Source organism: Parasteatoda tepidariorum, chromosome 1 (assembly GCF_043381705.1).
Source record: "Parasteatoda tepidariorum isolate YZ-2023 chromosome 1, CAS_Ptep_4.0, whole genome shotgun sequence".
NCBI classification, from domain to species: domain Eukaryota; kingdom Metazoa; phylum Arthropoda; class Arachnida; order Araneae; family Theridiidae; genus Parasteatoda; species Parasteatoda tepidariorum.
Genome location: NC_092204.1, coordinates 76,439,547 through 76,453,782, shown reverse-complemented (window position 1 = coordinate 76,453,782; position 14,236 = coordinate 76,439,547). Strand labels below are relative to the sequence as shown.

Below are 14,236 nucleotides of genomic sequence, written 5' to 3'. Positions count from 1 at the left end.
TTTCATCAAAATTAACGCAAAAGAAAAGGCTATTTTTAAAAAAATAACTTTATTTATTCTGTATTTTTTTAATTTAGAAACAATTAGAATCTTTTCATGTAAGAGCTCGATTAAAATTAGGGATCAGAGTTGAAGAAAAGTGCTTAACTCCTCATTAGTTATAAAAAGTCAAAAGAAAAAAAATATTTGAACTTGCGAAAATTGTTTTGAAAAGTATTAAATATTACGGATTATTATAAAAATTTTATCACAAAATTAATTTATTAAATTAATTACAAAATTTGCTGTGTTATAAATAAAAAGCCATATTAAATAAAATGCCTTTAATTTTAATTGTGCATGGGAAAAAATAGAATTTTATAATTTGGAACTTAGTAATGATATTATTTATTAGAATTCGATGAAAGTTTTAATGGAACATAAATCAAGGTCAGACTATCAGAAAAAGGAAATATATCAATAACCGACTCCTTAGCTCGGATTTAAAACAATTAGACGAAACTCGCTACGGTAAAATTGGCCGATTTCAAAAAGAGCGGTAACGTTTTTTTTAATGAGCTCGGTTTTAGTTTGCTTCTTTCCTCCAAAAAATCATTAGAAAATCTTTTTTAAAGCTATGTTTTATACTGCTTTAATGATCTTTACTCAATTTCAAGGAATAAGATCTCTCTGTTTATTTGTTGAGACAAAAGCAAGCTGTGTTTATTGTGCAGCATAAAGCTTCCATTTAATAATTCCAATCACTGGAGAATAGGCTGTTCTTTGCGCATTTTATTTGATACACCATCATACCACGAAGCACTGTTCCATATCTCATTCCATCCATTAATTGACAGAGTGGTTTCGTCATCCTTTACTGCTAGGTTTTAAAATTCGGAAATAAGGAGGCTGTTATTGTACCAGGTTGTCTCATTCCATTAATGGACACTTTGGGGTGTTCGGGGGGGGGATGGGGGAGAGATTGCGAATAATTACGGGCCTCGAGAATTTGTTTCTGAAAGCGGAAAGGCATCTCGAATTTCCCACCTCCTGAGATTAATGATGTTTTCCCTCATCGCCAAGAGATGTAAAGTGCTGTCAGGGTTATTTTCCCTAAACGCCAGGAAGGAAAGGGCTGAGAGTTGTTATTTAATTATATGAGGTGTGTATTTAGCTTTCAAAAGTTCTGCCGCAGCAGGACAAGTGCGCTATGATTTTTGCGCACCACTGGAGGTGGTGTTGCAAAAGTTGTGCGTCGTTTTACATTTCTGGCGCTTTTCTTGGCTGCGATCATGGGTAATTTATTCTGACCCAAAGGGATTTTTTTTTCTTTTATAAATATTGAAAATGTTATAGAACGACCTAATACGTGAGTTGAGTAATTAACTTGATAAATGGTGCTGAGATGTAGATTATGTGAATATTTTGTTAATCTATCGTTTTATAATGTATACGTTTTGCATTTTTAAATTAAAAACGCTGTACTAGTTTTATGGCTTTGAAAAGTAATTTTAGCGGTGTTGAGTTATTTTTCTTTTATTTTATTGAAATCTCTCCTTAACTGCATGTTGACGAACAATATTTTAATGTTTATTTATTTTTGGTACTTAAAACCCATCCATTTCAGTGATCGTTATTAACCTTTTAAGATGACTATAAATCAAGTTCCTTCTTAAAAAAAATGAACAAAATATTGTACTGGCTGGAAATATGTTTATTATATTATGGAGTTAGAAGATGTATTCTAGTACCCGCTTTCTTCAAAGAAATTGTGGGGCTGTTTATTAACTAATGCTGCAAATTACGCATTTTACACTAATATATCAAGCTTTAGACAATACAATGTTTTATTCTCGTTGTAAATTTCAAATAAAACATTCCGATTATTTACTTACGTAAGTGTTTTTATCTCAAGAATAGGACATCCTTTAATTCCTTCCTAATAGAGAAGGTAACTTTAAACACAAAGCGAAAAAAGTCGCATGTATGCTCACTCTATTTTTTTAATCTAATGTAAAAAATATTATTTTTCGGAAAATATGGTATAATATTTAAACTTTAAAAACAAAGTTTAATAAATTAAAAATAGTATAATTTTGATCGAAAGTAGAAACGAGAAACGTATGATACATCACTTGCTAGCAAACTTAAAGACGCAATGAGGATCTACGATTTTCGTTTTACGTCTGGCAAAAATAAAATTTTCCATTTAATCCACTTAAAAAAGTGTAGTAGTTAAATTTTTGATTCATTTTATTATTTTCTTCATTTTAGTTTTTTTTTTCTTCTGTTTCTTACTATGTATAAAAATATAATGATGGTGTCGCAGTTTTCCATTGTTGCCAATACATTTTTATTGGCTGGAAAATCACATGGTAGGATCCAGTTTTCCCATATTAATTTTCAAAATGGTTTGGTTGTCTTCAGCATAAAATTGATATAAGTTATCGTTTTCGTATAAATATTTTTGCTTCCCTAATTTAAAGGTTAAAATTACCTGTACTGTTATTATTACGTTTTCGATTTTATTTGGTTTCTAGATTAAGAGTTTATGAAGACTGTTTATATCATTATTATTATTAGAATGATGTAATTCTACGTTACATATTAAGAAAAAGTTATATCAGTGTCTGATCTTATTAACCATTTTACAATTATTTTTTGGTTCAAATTACATTTTAATTTATTATGAATTACGGTTAGAGATTCGTTAAATGATTTAGATTCAGCTTTTCATGCACAGAGTGATAAATGCAAAAATTGTATTTCAAATGCATTCGTCCGTTTGTTATAACAATATACTTGTTTTTTTTTTTTGTTTTTTTTGTTTTTTCAAAAAATGATTACTTAGAAAAATAATTTATGTTTACTTAATAGTATAAGGGAAATATTTAGACGTGGAGGCCCAAGTATTCTTTTTGAAACATATATTTTTAGTTGAATAATTTCAAATGTTTTATGCCAAAAAAACAGCAATTATTGCTAAGTAATCATCGGGGTTGGTGACAGGGGATTTAGCCCCCTACTGTTTATATAAATAAAGAAAATTGCTTGTGAGTGTTTGCCCAACTCGTAAGCTAAGTACGATGCTACTTTTGATAATAAATTTATCTAAGAAATTGCTAAAAATTGTCTTTCAGCAGTCAAAATGAGATTGTAGCGTGTATCTTAAAGTTTAGACCTCCAGTTGCTACTGGAGCACTCTGGCTAGTCTGATTAGGAAATAGTCAACTTTTTTGACTAAGGATTAAGTTCCTTTAGCAATGGGTTATACTTGTCAGGAGACAAGGTTAGTTCAAGAAACGATTAAAACTTGGTAATATCGTTAGACACGGGCCTTTTAATTCAGATTTTCTTGTTAGTTGGATTGCTATGGAAATTTTGATTGGCGATAAATTTTGTTTGTAGTTGTCAAGAAATGAGAATTGCTTTGTCATCTAGCACACAGCTCCAGCTGAAGTTTAAGCATAGTAGTTTGTTGGAAAATCGTTTAAGTTTAAATTAGCTATTATAAATTTTGCTTGTAGAGATCAGGAAACGATTGAAACTTACATTATCATTAGGAACTAAGCTCCAGTTGTCAGAAAGTATCGAAATTTCAAATGCAGGATTCCGCCTTCACAGAATAAAAGCTAGTTAATCGTTAATAAAAACGATTTTTTTTTTAAACTTTTTTAATTTTTGGATCCTCTTTTATCGGCAAAAATGAGCAAATCACAGACCACTTAAATAACCCGCAATATACCCCTCTTGTTTTTCGCTTTAACATTTATTGCAGTAATCTAATTTTAGGATTAAATTGAAATATACCATGCTACTTCTACACGAAATAAAATTTACGTTTTCATTCATTCTATAAAATTTTGATTAGAATATTCTTTAGGAATCTTTTGTGTTTGAACACTTTGATATAACAATTCTCTAACTCTCTTTCGCAAAATTGAAAATAAGGCGTTTTTAATGTCTTGCGTAGACATCGCTAATACATCTCCTCACCCTTATTAGCAAAAATAAGCAAATAACAGACCCTTCTCCCCGTTATGTGCTTATGTAATATTTAAACAGCCCCTTAGACAAGTGCATTCTGTATTAATCAAAAGTTTTTAATTGTCATTAAATTAAAAATTAAAACTATTTTTTAAAAAAAGTACTCCTAAATAAATATTTTCTTTGCGCTTAATGTTTTAGAATAATAAATACGAATTTCTGTTTTTCTACTCTATCGTTTCCTTAGTAACAAGTTAAAAATTAGTATTCAAATAAGGAGACACAGTGATGGGAATATATTTTTCCATTTCCTACCTTGTTATTTGTTTAATCTTGTTTCTGGGCTTTATCACGCTCGACTGTTTTTTAAGTTACTTTGTATAGCTCGAAATAAAAGTGGCTACTTTTCTAGCTGTTAGAAGTAAAATAGCACACACTTCAGTCATTATAACGTGATCTGTATTTCAAACCACGCTCGTAAAAATCTGAAAGGCGGTGAATTAAGCTTGTAATAACAGAAACACCGTTAAATTGAAAAATTGAATTTCTATAAAATTTTAAACGCGTAGTCTGAATTACACTACTGGTGTCCAAAAGTTAAGCATGATTTTTCACGTTTACGAATTGTGCACAACGATTGGGCTTATGTATAGAAATGTATATTTTAAATAAAAGCGAGTATCTAGCTGTTGCGAAAGCCGTTACTTAAAAGTTCGAAAAATAATAATTTTAAAAAAACTGAAATTAATGGGTCATAAAATTGGAGGCATATTTTAATTATTAAATTATTTTCCGGTTTGAATTTTATTAATGTTTATTTTTGTTTTGCTTTTCAAGCAATAGCATCGCAATGAATTGCGTGATTATAAAAACGAGAATTACTGCAAAAGAAAATTTTCATCTGTTTTACTAAAGTTTAGAAAAAGCTAGTTTTGACAAACCTAGAGTAAGACATGAACTTTCAAATATTGCAAAGAAATTTTTGAAATATCAAAAGGAAAGTAAATTATGAGAGGATATCTTAGGATTACGCAATGGAGAAGATCTCTTCCAATAATTTGTTTGTATTTTGAAATTTTTTATTCAGTAGTTGAAACTTCGTGGCTTACTCTAGGTGTGCCTTAACTCACTTTTTCTGTATTTTCAATACAGAAAAAGTGAGAAATGGTCTGTATTTCTCACTTTTTCAATTGGTGGTGAAAGAGAATTAGCGATAAAAAGTTTCTCCATAGTATAGCGTCCTCTTAAAAATTGTCCTCTTTGTTCATCAATTAGAAAATTGTATTAAAAAACGTTTGACGATTATGCGCCAGTGGCGCAGCTAGAGCGAGAGGGGGAAGGACATCTGACCCCTGGGGGCCAGTCTCTGAGAGGCACCAAATTAAGAATAATTTTTTAATAAAATGCCTTTTTCTTCTAAGTATCTCCAAGTTTCATTTGCTAATTGTGGGACCTTATAATTTATTCCAACTCTTATTCGTTATACTTAAAAATTGAACTGAATGCCTATTAGTATTGTAATTTGTTTTGCTTGTAGGTTTTTATTATCATTTTTTTTAACTACATTAGCATAGCACATAGCTTCCAACTCTACTGGTTTACAAGTAGACTACTGATTTTGCCAGTTGCTCCTGGTCTACTGGTTTAATAAAAATTCTCCTGGTTTTTGTTCATTTTAAAAAACTACATAAAATTGATTGAAACCAATAAATTCTTTATATTTAAATTCAGTATTCCTATGTGTGTTATTTCATTCAATACTTTGACAGGAGTGTAAATAATTTTTTTTTCTTCCCAATTTTAATCCAGCGTGTGAAATAAAAACATATTGTGTGCAAATAAAGGTGATATTTTGAGCAAAAAGCAGAGAGAACAAATCAAAATTTTCAATAAGATCTGAAATATAATAATATTCTTACTGTTACAACTGAAATTGAACACTGGTAAAGTTATCTGATGTTTTATTTTCTGATTCTCTATTAGGATGCTTTGCAATTAGGTTTAAATTTATCTATTTTTTTATTTGTTATTTAATTAGTTATAAATGTAAAACTTTATCATTGTTCTTTTTTTTCTTATTATTTTTAGAGCTTTATGGGTGGTCCTAGGTATCCTGGTGGACCTAGAGGACCAGGAGTAAGAATGCCCCAACAAGTAGAATTTAATGTAAGTGCCTATCACGTTCTTTTACTATCTTTATTAACAACATATGTAGATAATGTTTAGAACAAGAGACGTACTCTGCCTATTTCAAATTAGTGAATAAGTCTTGCATATTTACAAATTTGTTTATTAATTAATTAATTAATTTACTTTATTATTTAAATGTTGCGAAAATAAAATTTAAGCTTAAAAAGTGTCACTACTTTCTCAAATTTACAAATTATAAGGATGAGAAAAGTAAATACAACACATCTAAAAATAACATGGAAAAATCAAAGAATTAACTTTGTTATACCAATATTAAGTACCAATGATAATACTAATTAGTTTTATACATATTTTGTGTTCAAACAAAAAAATTTCAAGGGAAAATAAAATACTGATATAGTACCCGAAATACTTCATACTATAAATCTACTACACTCTTTAAAGTGCTAATTTTAGATAAAGTAATGTAATAGTTCGAATATTTTGCAATTTAAATTTGATGAGAACGTCAATTTCACTAAGATAGTGCTTAATGAAATTATTTTTTTCGTTTCACTCTCGAAATGAGAATCATCATTGGTTTAATAGTCAAAAATATTAATAGAGGTTATTTATTTTTAGCGTTAAAAAAATTTCATGTTCTTTAAAAAATAAATGGCGAAATATATATTCTGGCGTAATTTTTTTTTTTAAAAGTAATTACTGATAATTTTTTAAGGCAAAATGAAACTACATAGCATCCAAATGAGTCCAATCGTGGTGCGGCGGGGGAAACTGCGTAGACTACGGAAACTGCGGAGGGGGAAAAAATACTTTAAAAATGTGAGCAAATTACAGTTAACTCAAATTAGTGGGAAATAAAGTGATCTATAAAGCCTAGGTATTAAGGGTTTTAGAACGGTGTAAGCTATAAGTATGCGGTAAAGAAATGTTGGGGTGGGAGGTTTGTCCTTTTAATAAAAATACGAATGACAGTAGCAATAACTGCTTCTGAAAGGGGAAAATTAGGCTGCAGCATTTCTGAACAGAGTGGCAACTACAAGGACCCTTTTTGACTTCTGGTGCGTGGGAAAAAAATAATAATAAAAAAGAGAAAGAATATGTCATTGATAAAATATATATGTATTTTGCTTTTTTAAAAAATATGTGTATGTAAATAAATAAAAGAGAAAGAATTTATGTTAGATCGATATTTCGGAAAATGGAAAACTATTCTCAGCCAAGAAAATAAAGTGATACTTTATATAAAGGACATTAAATTAGAAATCATTTTAGTGTTTTTATTTGTATTTTTCATTTACTTATATTTATATATATTTTCAATATTAGTAATTAATATTTTAACTTCAAGATTTTCAAGATCTTTGTTTAGAAAAGTTAATCTGATCTACACTTGTACTCGCAAAAAACACTGTACGGTGTTTAAAAAAAAAGTTTTCCTCTGAGAATATTGCTTTATCAAGTGTCGAGAGAAAATATGGTATTGGAAGAAAAAAAATCGAGATTTTTATTAAACTTTTCTCAGTTGCCTTACAACGTAAGGAAATATAATAAAAATTTCCACCTAACACCGGAAAGTGTTCCCATGTCAATTATTGTCGAACTTTTACTCCTTTACATATAATGGGAATACTTAAATTAATGCTTTTTATTTTAATCAGTGATTAAAAGCTAATACAACTCAAAAATAAATGTGTTGATGTCGAATCAGAAACAGCAGGCCAAATAAACACATTTTTCAAGAAATTAAATGAATCTAAGAAAGGTCACATTGGTTTCGTCTTTTTATTAAGGTCCCATTTTGAGTTTTAAAGCGAAAACTAATGGTTAAAAAATTATTTAAATCCAAATCATTCTTTTAAGTTGAATAATTAGATATATGAATAACATCAATTATGCAAGGGAAGCTTTTCATTATTGTAATTTATGCTATAAAAACCATTAACTAAGGCTATTTTCTACATCATGACACGATGCAGACTTCAGCATGCATTAAACATCTGTTAATCTTCGCGCATCCCAACCCTTTTTTTTTTTTTTAAACCAGTTATGGTTTCTCGTTTTCTTTATTATAATCATAATTTATGTTGGGCAGCTGCAAAAAATCTTAATATAAAGTTTGAGCATTAAAGCTAAGGAAGAGGGATTTCACCCTTTCTCTGCCTTTAACTTTTTACAAACTTGTTTAAATCTAAACCATCTGTATAAGTTTTAATTTGTAAGACCAGTAAAATAAGAATCTGCAGTTTCGTGTCAGTACTATTTATTATTCGTTTAATTTATGTTTATTTCAATTTATAAACAAAGACAAGACAAGCCCGCGTGACAATGGGGCATACAGAGTATTATTATTTTAGTTACTTTTCTGAAAGTAGTATTAAACTTTTTTTTTTTCGCTTTTTAGTTTTTCTTTCTTTATTTGAATGGAACAGTTGACGAATTATATTAGAATTTAAATATAATGTGATCTTTTTTTCAACCTTTAAAAATCTAAACCGTCTGTAAAAGTTTTAATTTGAAAATCCACCAAGTAAGCATCTGCCGTTTTTTGTCACTGCTATTTACTGTTTTTTTCCAACTAGGTTTACTTAATAGTTAACGAAGGCAAAGCTATCGTAAGGATGTTGCCAACGAGGCAATATTATTTTTATCCCTCAAAATATAAAACTTTTTTAAATAAAATATAACTTTTATTTGCTTGGAACATTTAACAAATTATATTCCTTATTGGAACTTAATGTGAATATTTCGCTTCCAAACTCACACATTCTCAGTAACCAACTTTTTCTGCGCTATAAAAACCCCAAGATAGCGTAAATTTCAGTGATGTGACTTGAATTCAATCTTACGGAACCAGTAACCCTTGTCAACAGGTGCATATTGATCCAGTGTTAAATGGGGCTCAAAATTAGCCCTAAGATTTCTTATTTATAAACATCCTATGTTTAATTCAGCCGACAAAAAGTTCGGATTCTTGCCTGTAAAATAAGCAGACTTTTTCGACAGTAATAACTAATTATTAATTAATAAAAATAATTAGTTTTGTCAACTGGGGTTTGTAAATTGGCAAATTATCAAACAGATATAATAAGGTTTAGTAGTGATTAAAAACATTAGAGAAAGTCATTTTCTATGCAATCAGAGAAATGCCGATCTCTGTAGTGTACTGCAGGATAAGAATTTAATGAAAACAAATTCGATAACTTTAAAATACATGGGGGAAAAAATTATTTTTTCTTTCGTATATGTTTTCGTTTTCTGTTCTTTAGGCACCAGGAAGTGTTCCTGGACAACCTATGATGCCTAGTGGTATGGATCCCTCCAGGCAAGGTAGAGTAATTTTTTTATTAATTTTCAGCTTATTAAATTATCTCTTAGATTTCTTTAAAAAAGAAACTAACCATTAATTATTTCGATTTATGAACTTTGAATGACAAAATGTAAGCATTTTAAATAAAAATTTCAGTTTATAAATTCATAGAAATTGAAATGAGAAGTTGAAAAAATATGGAGTGAAAACACAAATATTTGTTTGGACCGAAGGAGCAAAAATGTTTAAAGAAAAATTTATTTTGTAAAATTTTGGTACGGAAGGGTTAAAAAAATAGTCGCCAAAACAGCAGTAAACACACGTTATTCCAAACATTTGTCACCAAGCTACCCTTTGCTATAACCATCTCAAATCCCGTATTCTAATCAGTGGTCTTCTCAGTTCCAGGAAAAAGATATTACACTAGTATCTCCACGATGCTGCTAGCCATTTTAATTTTCGCTTTCTTACAGATAGTAATATTCGAGCTTCCGCTTCGGCACGTTTCTCTATCTCCGTTGGGGGTAGAATCCATAAAGAGGAAAGATTCATCTACTTGATGGCATTGCCACTGCTGCTGCAGTGACCCAATGTGAAGCTGTTTTCATGAAAAGATAGAGAGAAAACTCCCCTTAGTCGGAAACTATCAAATGGCGAAATGCTTTCCGTAACGGGTTATTACACCCCTGAACGTAGAAATGAAACCATTATCTCAAATGTCTTCCAAGAGGTTTCGGTTTTGCTGTTTAGTCCCCTCCCTTTCCACCCACTCTTATGCGCACTTCGGCATACAAGTTTTTACTTGTGGAGATTGCCTGAGTGAGTTTATAGCGTGTGTGGATCTAGTTTCGTTTTCACCATCATCAAAGAAAAAACATTGGATTTTAATTATTGTTTCAGTAATTGATCAAATTTTTTTCGCGCTATGATTTCGATGCAAGAAGTTTCGTTTAACTTTTTTTTTTACTTTTTTAGTTTGTTATAGTTACTAAGTGTATTAGTATAAAAAAAATAAGTGAGGAACTGTTGCGGGCAATATAACAATGATAAGCCACATTTTTCCTACGCTAACTTTCATAGATCAAACTGCTCGTTAAAATATATATCCAGACAAGTACGTTCACGTTTACGGAAGTCCAACTGAATAAAAATAGGATGCACAATAACATCTTGTTGCCTACATGAGAAATGTGTTTTTCTACATCAAAGTAACCATTTGAATAATTGTTTTTCTAGGTTATGACTGCGCAGATTTATATGATTATCTCAAATGACATTCTATAGAACAACTTCTTTCAATTAACGCACTGCGCGTTCAACGAGGTTAAAAAATTTTTTTAAAGAGGAACGTAAAAAAAAAAAATTAAAATAAAGAACTAGCTATCCCCCCCTCCAACAGGAATTTTTTTGGGATGCAGTAAAAACATCGCAAATAATGTAAAATATATCGATTAAAAAATACTTCTTGTTTATTGTTCTATTCAAAGTGAAGACGAATTGATCAAATCAGATTTTTAAATAATATTACTGATGTTCCTATTGCGATCTTGAATTGTAAATAAATTAAAACAAGCTACTGTATAGTAGCTTTTTTATTTATTTTTCGATCTGATCGCGTGTGGTATTTACTATTTTTTACTAGCATTTAGTTTACATGTTTAAATACTTTGATATTTATCTTATCATGTACCCTTTTGTTTGCTAATATTACTTTTTTTTGACAATCCCCCTATATTGTATAACACCAAGATTGCTGTAAATGTAATATTTTAAATTATTTTAATTTGTTGATTTTTTTTAAATATAGTTTTCATGAAACAACTGATAAATTCTTTAATCACTGACAGGAACTTTGATTAGGAGTTAAAATATATTGCTTAGAAGGAAAAAAAAATTCAATAACAATGAGTAAATTCTAAACTTGAGTAAAAATTAAATAAAAGAATTTTATATACCTGAAGCAAATTAATAATTCTCTGTAAAGTATTTGCAATACATTTTACATCCCCTGTGAAAAGAAAAGGGGAATTTTCCCTGCTAACCTGTTCAGCCATATTTAAGCATTTCATGGTAGTACAACTTATTGCCCCTTATTTGTATAAGTAGAGAGGGGGAAACTAAAAAAAGGATTTTAAAAAAAAGAAGAAGAAATCAAATCACAGTAGAGAAATGATGTGCACCATAAATTTTTCCATTATCTTTTTTTTTTTTTTTTTTTTTTTTTTTTTTTTTTTTTTTTTTTTTTTTTTTTTTTTTTTTNAATTGTAATATTATTACTTGTTTATTTCTTAACAAACTGGCAATGAATGTATAGAATAAAGTATAACTCTGACTGGATCTAAGGATCACATCTCTTCTAAGATTTTTTTTTAAATTTATTTATTGATAGTATAACTTACAAACAAACAAAAATCAGAATATATACTGTTTTTTTTTTTTTTTTTTTTTTTTTTTTTTTTTTTTTTTTTTTTTTTTTTTTTTTTTTTTTTTTCCTCCTTCCCCTTTTGCCTTGCTTATTTGTATTGTTGTTTTGTTTACATTTAATGTTTCTTCTAACTTTTAATACCTATCTAAAATAACAAGGAATCTTACTGATGCTTTCACTAACTTATAAGCTAATTTTGTGTTTACTAACTTCTAGAACTAATATATATATATATACATAGCTGCCAATTCTACTGGATTTTATTAGTTTCCCCTGGTCTTCTGGTTTCATAAAAGATCTCCTGGTTTTTGAAAATATTTAAACAAAAATCCTAATTGAAATAAAAATTTTACACAATTCATTGCTTGCTTGAATATTTAAATAAATATTACTAATACACAATGAAGCAAGCCTTAATTATAGTAAGCAGTTAAAAGCTTTTCTTTCTTCCTTTTTTCTTCTTCTGAAATTTTCAGATTACTTCAATTCAGAACTCCCTTTTTAAATTACTTAAAACTCAATCAGGAATAAATTACTTGCCCATTAATCTTCAAAATTATGGGTTAACATAATGATAAAAAAGCATTAATACAAGTTTATTTAATGTCAATCAAAAATGAAAATATTACAGATCATTTATAGTTATTATTAAAATAAAGCTTTTCGATTTTGTTGAAAATGAAGATCCCTAAAATTCCCTATTTGTAAAATATTTAGTATATTATGCAACAGTTATGAAATTTATTATTTCTTTAAGTCTAATAAATTTTTTCTTATCCATGTTAGCAGCTATGTATATATATGTTTAAAAAAAAAACCATTATTAATCTTCCATTTATAACTTATTTATTCTAATTTTCTTGTCAATAACTATCATTGAATTTTCAAATAATTCACTTGTACTAACTAATGAACACCTTTCCTTTTTGTCTAGTGCATGCTTGTTGCTGTATCTAACATAACATTTACATGTTTTAATTTTAGGTGAAAGTGGGGAGTTCGTATCATGGCAAGGTAAGGATAATGTGATGTTGTAATTTTTAAAGCTGCACTAATAGTCATGGTCAAAATGAGATTAAAATTCTTTTCCTTGCCAAGCAATTTAATTTAAAATCACAAAAATCAATTTAATGTTTAAAATAAATTAATGTTTTTGTTGATGTTTATATCTCTAAAACTGAAAATTGAGAATTCGAAAAGGTGGAGTGAAATTTTTCCTGCTGTTACTGCAGTCTTCTATGAATTGTAATTGGCTGTAATGTTTTTTTTTTTTTTTTTTTTTTTTTTAAGTCAAATTATAATATTTTTTTTTCTTAAAATTTCCTCATTTGGGTATTTTTAATTTGAGCTAATTATTAATGATAAAAATATTTATTGTGGATTGATAATTAATTTGTGTTGTTGATTTATAAATCCATTATTAATTAGATAATTTTGAACATTTTTTGCTGAATTTTCTCCAAATTGTGACTGCATAATTGTTGAACAATTGCTTGAAAATTACATTCATTGCCAATTTTATAACAAGCTTTATTTACTGTTTGCTGCAATAACTCAAATTGGTGAGATCCAAAAGTGACAATTAATTAAAAAATTATTTTTAAGGTGTTTCTTACAACATAAATTTTAAATGCTTTTTCTGAGATGCATAATTCAAAGTAATTTAATTAACAAATGGCCAGAACAACTGAAGCATAATTTTCAGAATTGCTTGAAATTGATTATTATTTCAATTAAATGTGCATAGTTTCTTCTCGACTGAAACTAATATGGAAAATATATGCTGTGCTGCAATTAAAATTACAGTGGTGCTTCTTTGTGGAGGGGGGGGTTAAACTGCCCTTTTGTCACTTGAGTTTTCATGTTCATGTGTTTCGATCCTAAAGATCGAATCAAAATCTTTTTTCTATTTATTGTTAAAGTTTAAAAGAGATTGAAGATTTCAATATTTGAAGGAGAAAAAAATCCTTTTTTAAGTTAAAAGTTACTTTTACTTATGCAAAAACTAAATTTTTTTTACATTTTTTTTTACTAAAATTTTTTCTAGTTGAAGTTCTGTTAAAAATATGAAGTACATAGAAACAAAATGTCATCTGCTCCAATTATTTCTAAGCTAAATTTTTGTCGGAAATTTAAAACATTTTATTTCGTTTTATTTTACAAAAGCGCATTTTTAATGTATATATATTTTAAAATTACTAAATAATGCTCTTAATTAATGTATGCATTAAAAAGCATTTACCATACAGAAAAACATGGATTTACTTTGGTGTCAGGATAAAAACAAGTTAATCCAACTGTTGTGCATTTTAACAAATATTTTTTATAACATCACAAGAAATATTTTTGAAATATTTATCTTCATTTTTTTTATTATTAAGCAA

At 28.4% G+C, this 14,236-nt stretch overlaps 2 protein-coding genes across 9 annotated transcripts in view; both read left to right on the top strand.

The window, feature by feature from the left end:
- LOC107453483 (dystrophin-related protein 2) overlaps positions 1-14,236 on the top strand; it is a 276,867-nt gene that overhangs the window by 61,427 nt on the left and 201,204 nt on the right. The window lies entirely within an intron of this gene.
- Positions 1-14,236, top strand: part of LOC107453463 (single-stranded DNA-binding protein 3) — an 81,232-nt gene that overhangs the window by 52,325 nt on the left and 14,671 nt on the right. For 4 of the 8 annotated variants that reach the window (XM_071182757.1, XM_016070306.3, XM_016070304.3 and 1 more), the window contains 3 exons: positions 6,055-6,132; positions 9,387-9,447; positions 12,837-12,866. In XM_071182757.1, coding sequence (XP_071038858.1) covers positions 6,055-6,132; positions 9,387-9,447; positions 12,837-12,866 — 169 coding nt within the window. The remainder of the gene's footprint in view (positions 1-6,054; positions 6,133-9,386; positions 9,448-12,836; positions 12,867-14,236) is intronic. The other 4 variants (XM_071182758.1, XM_016070307.3, XM_071182754.1 and 1 more) reach the window with 1 other exon arrangement.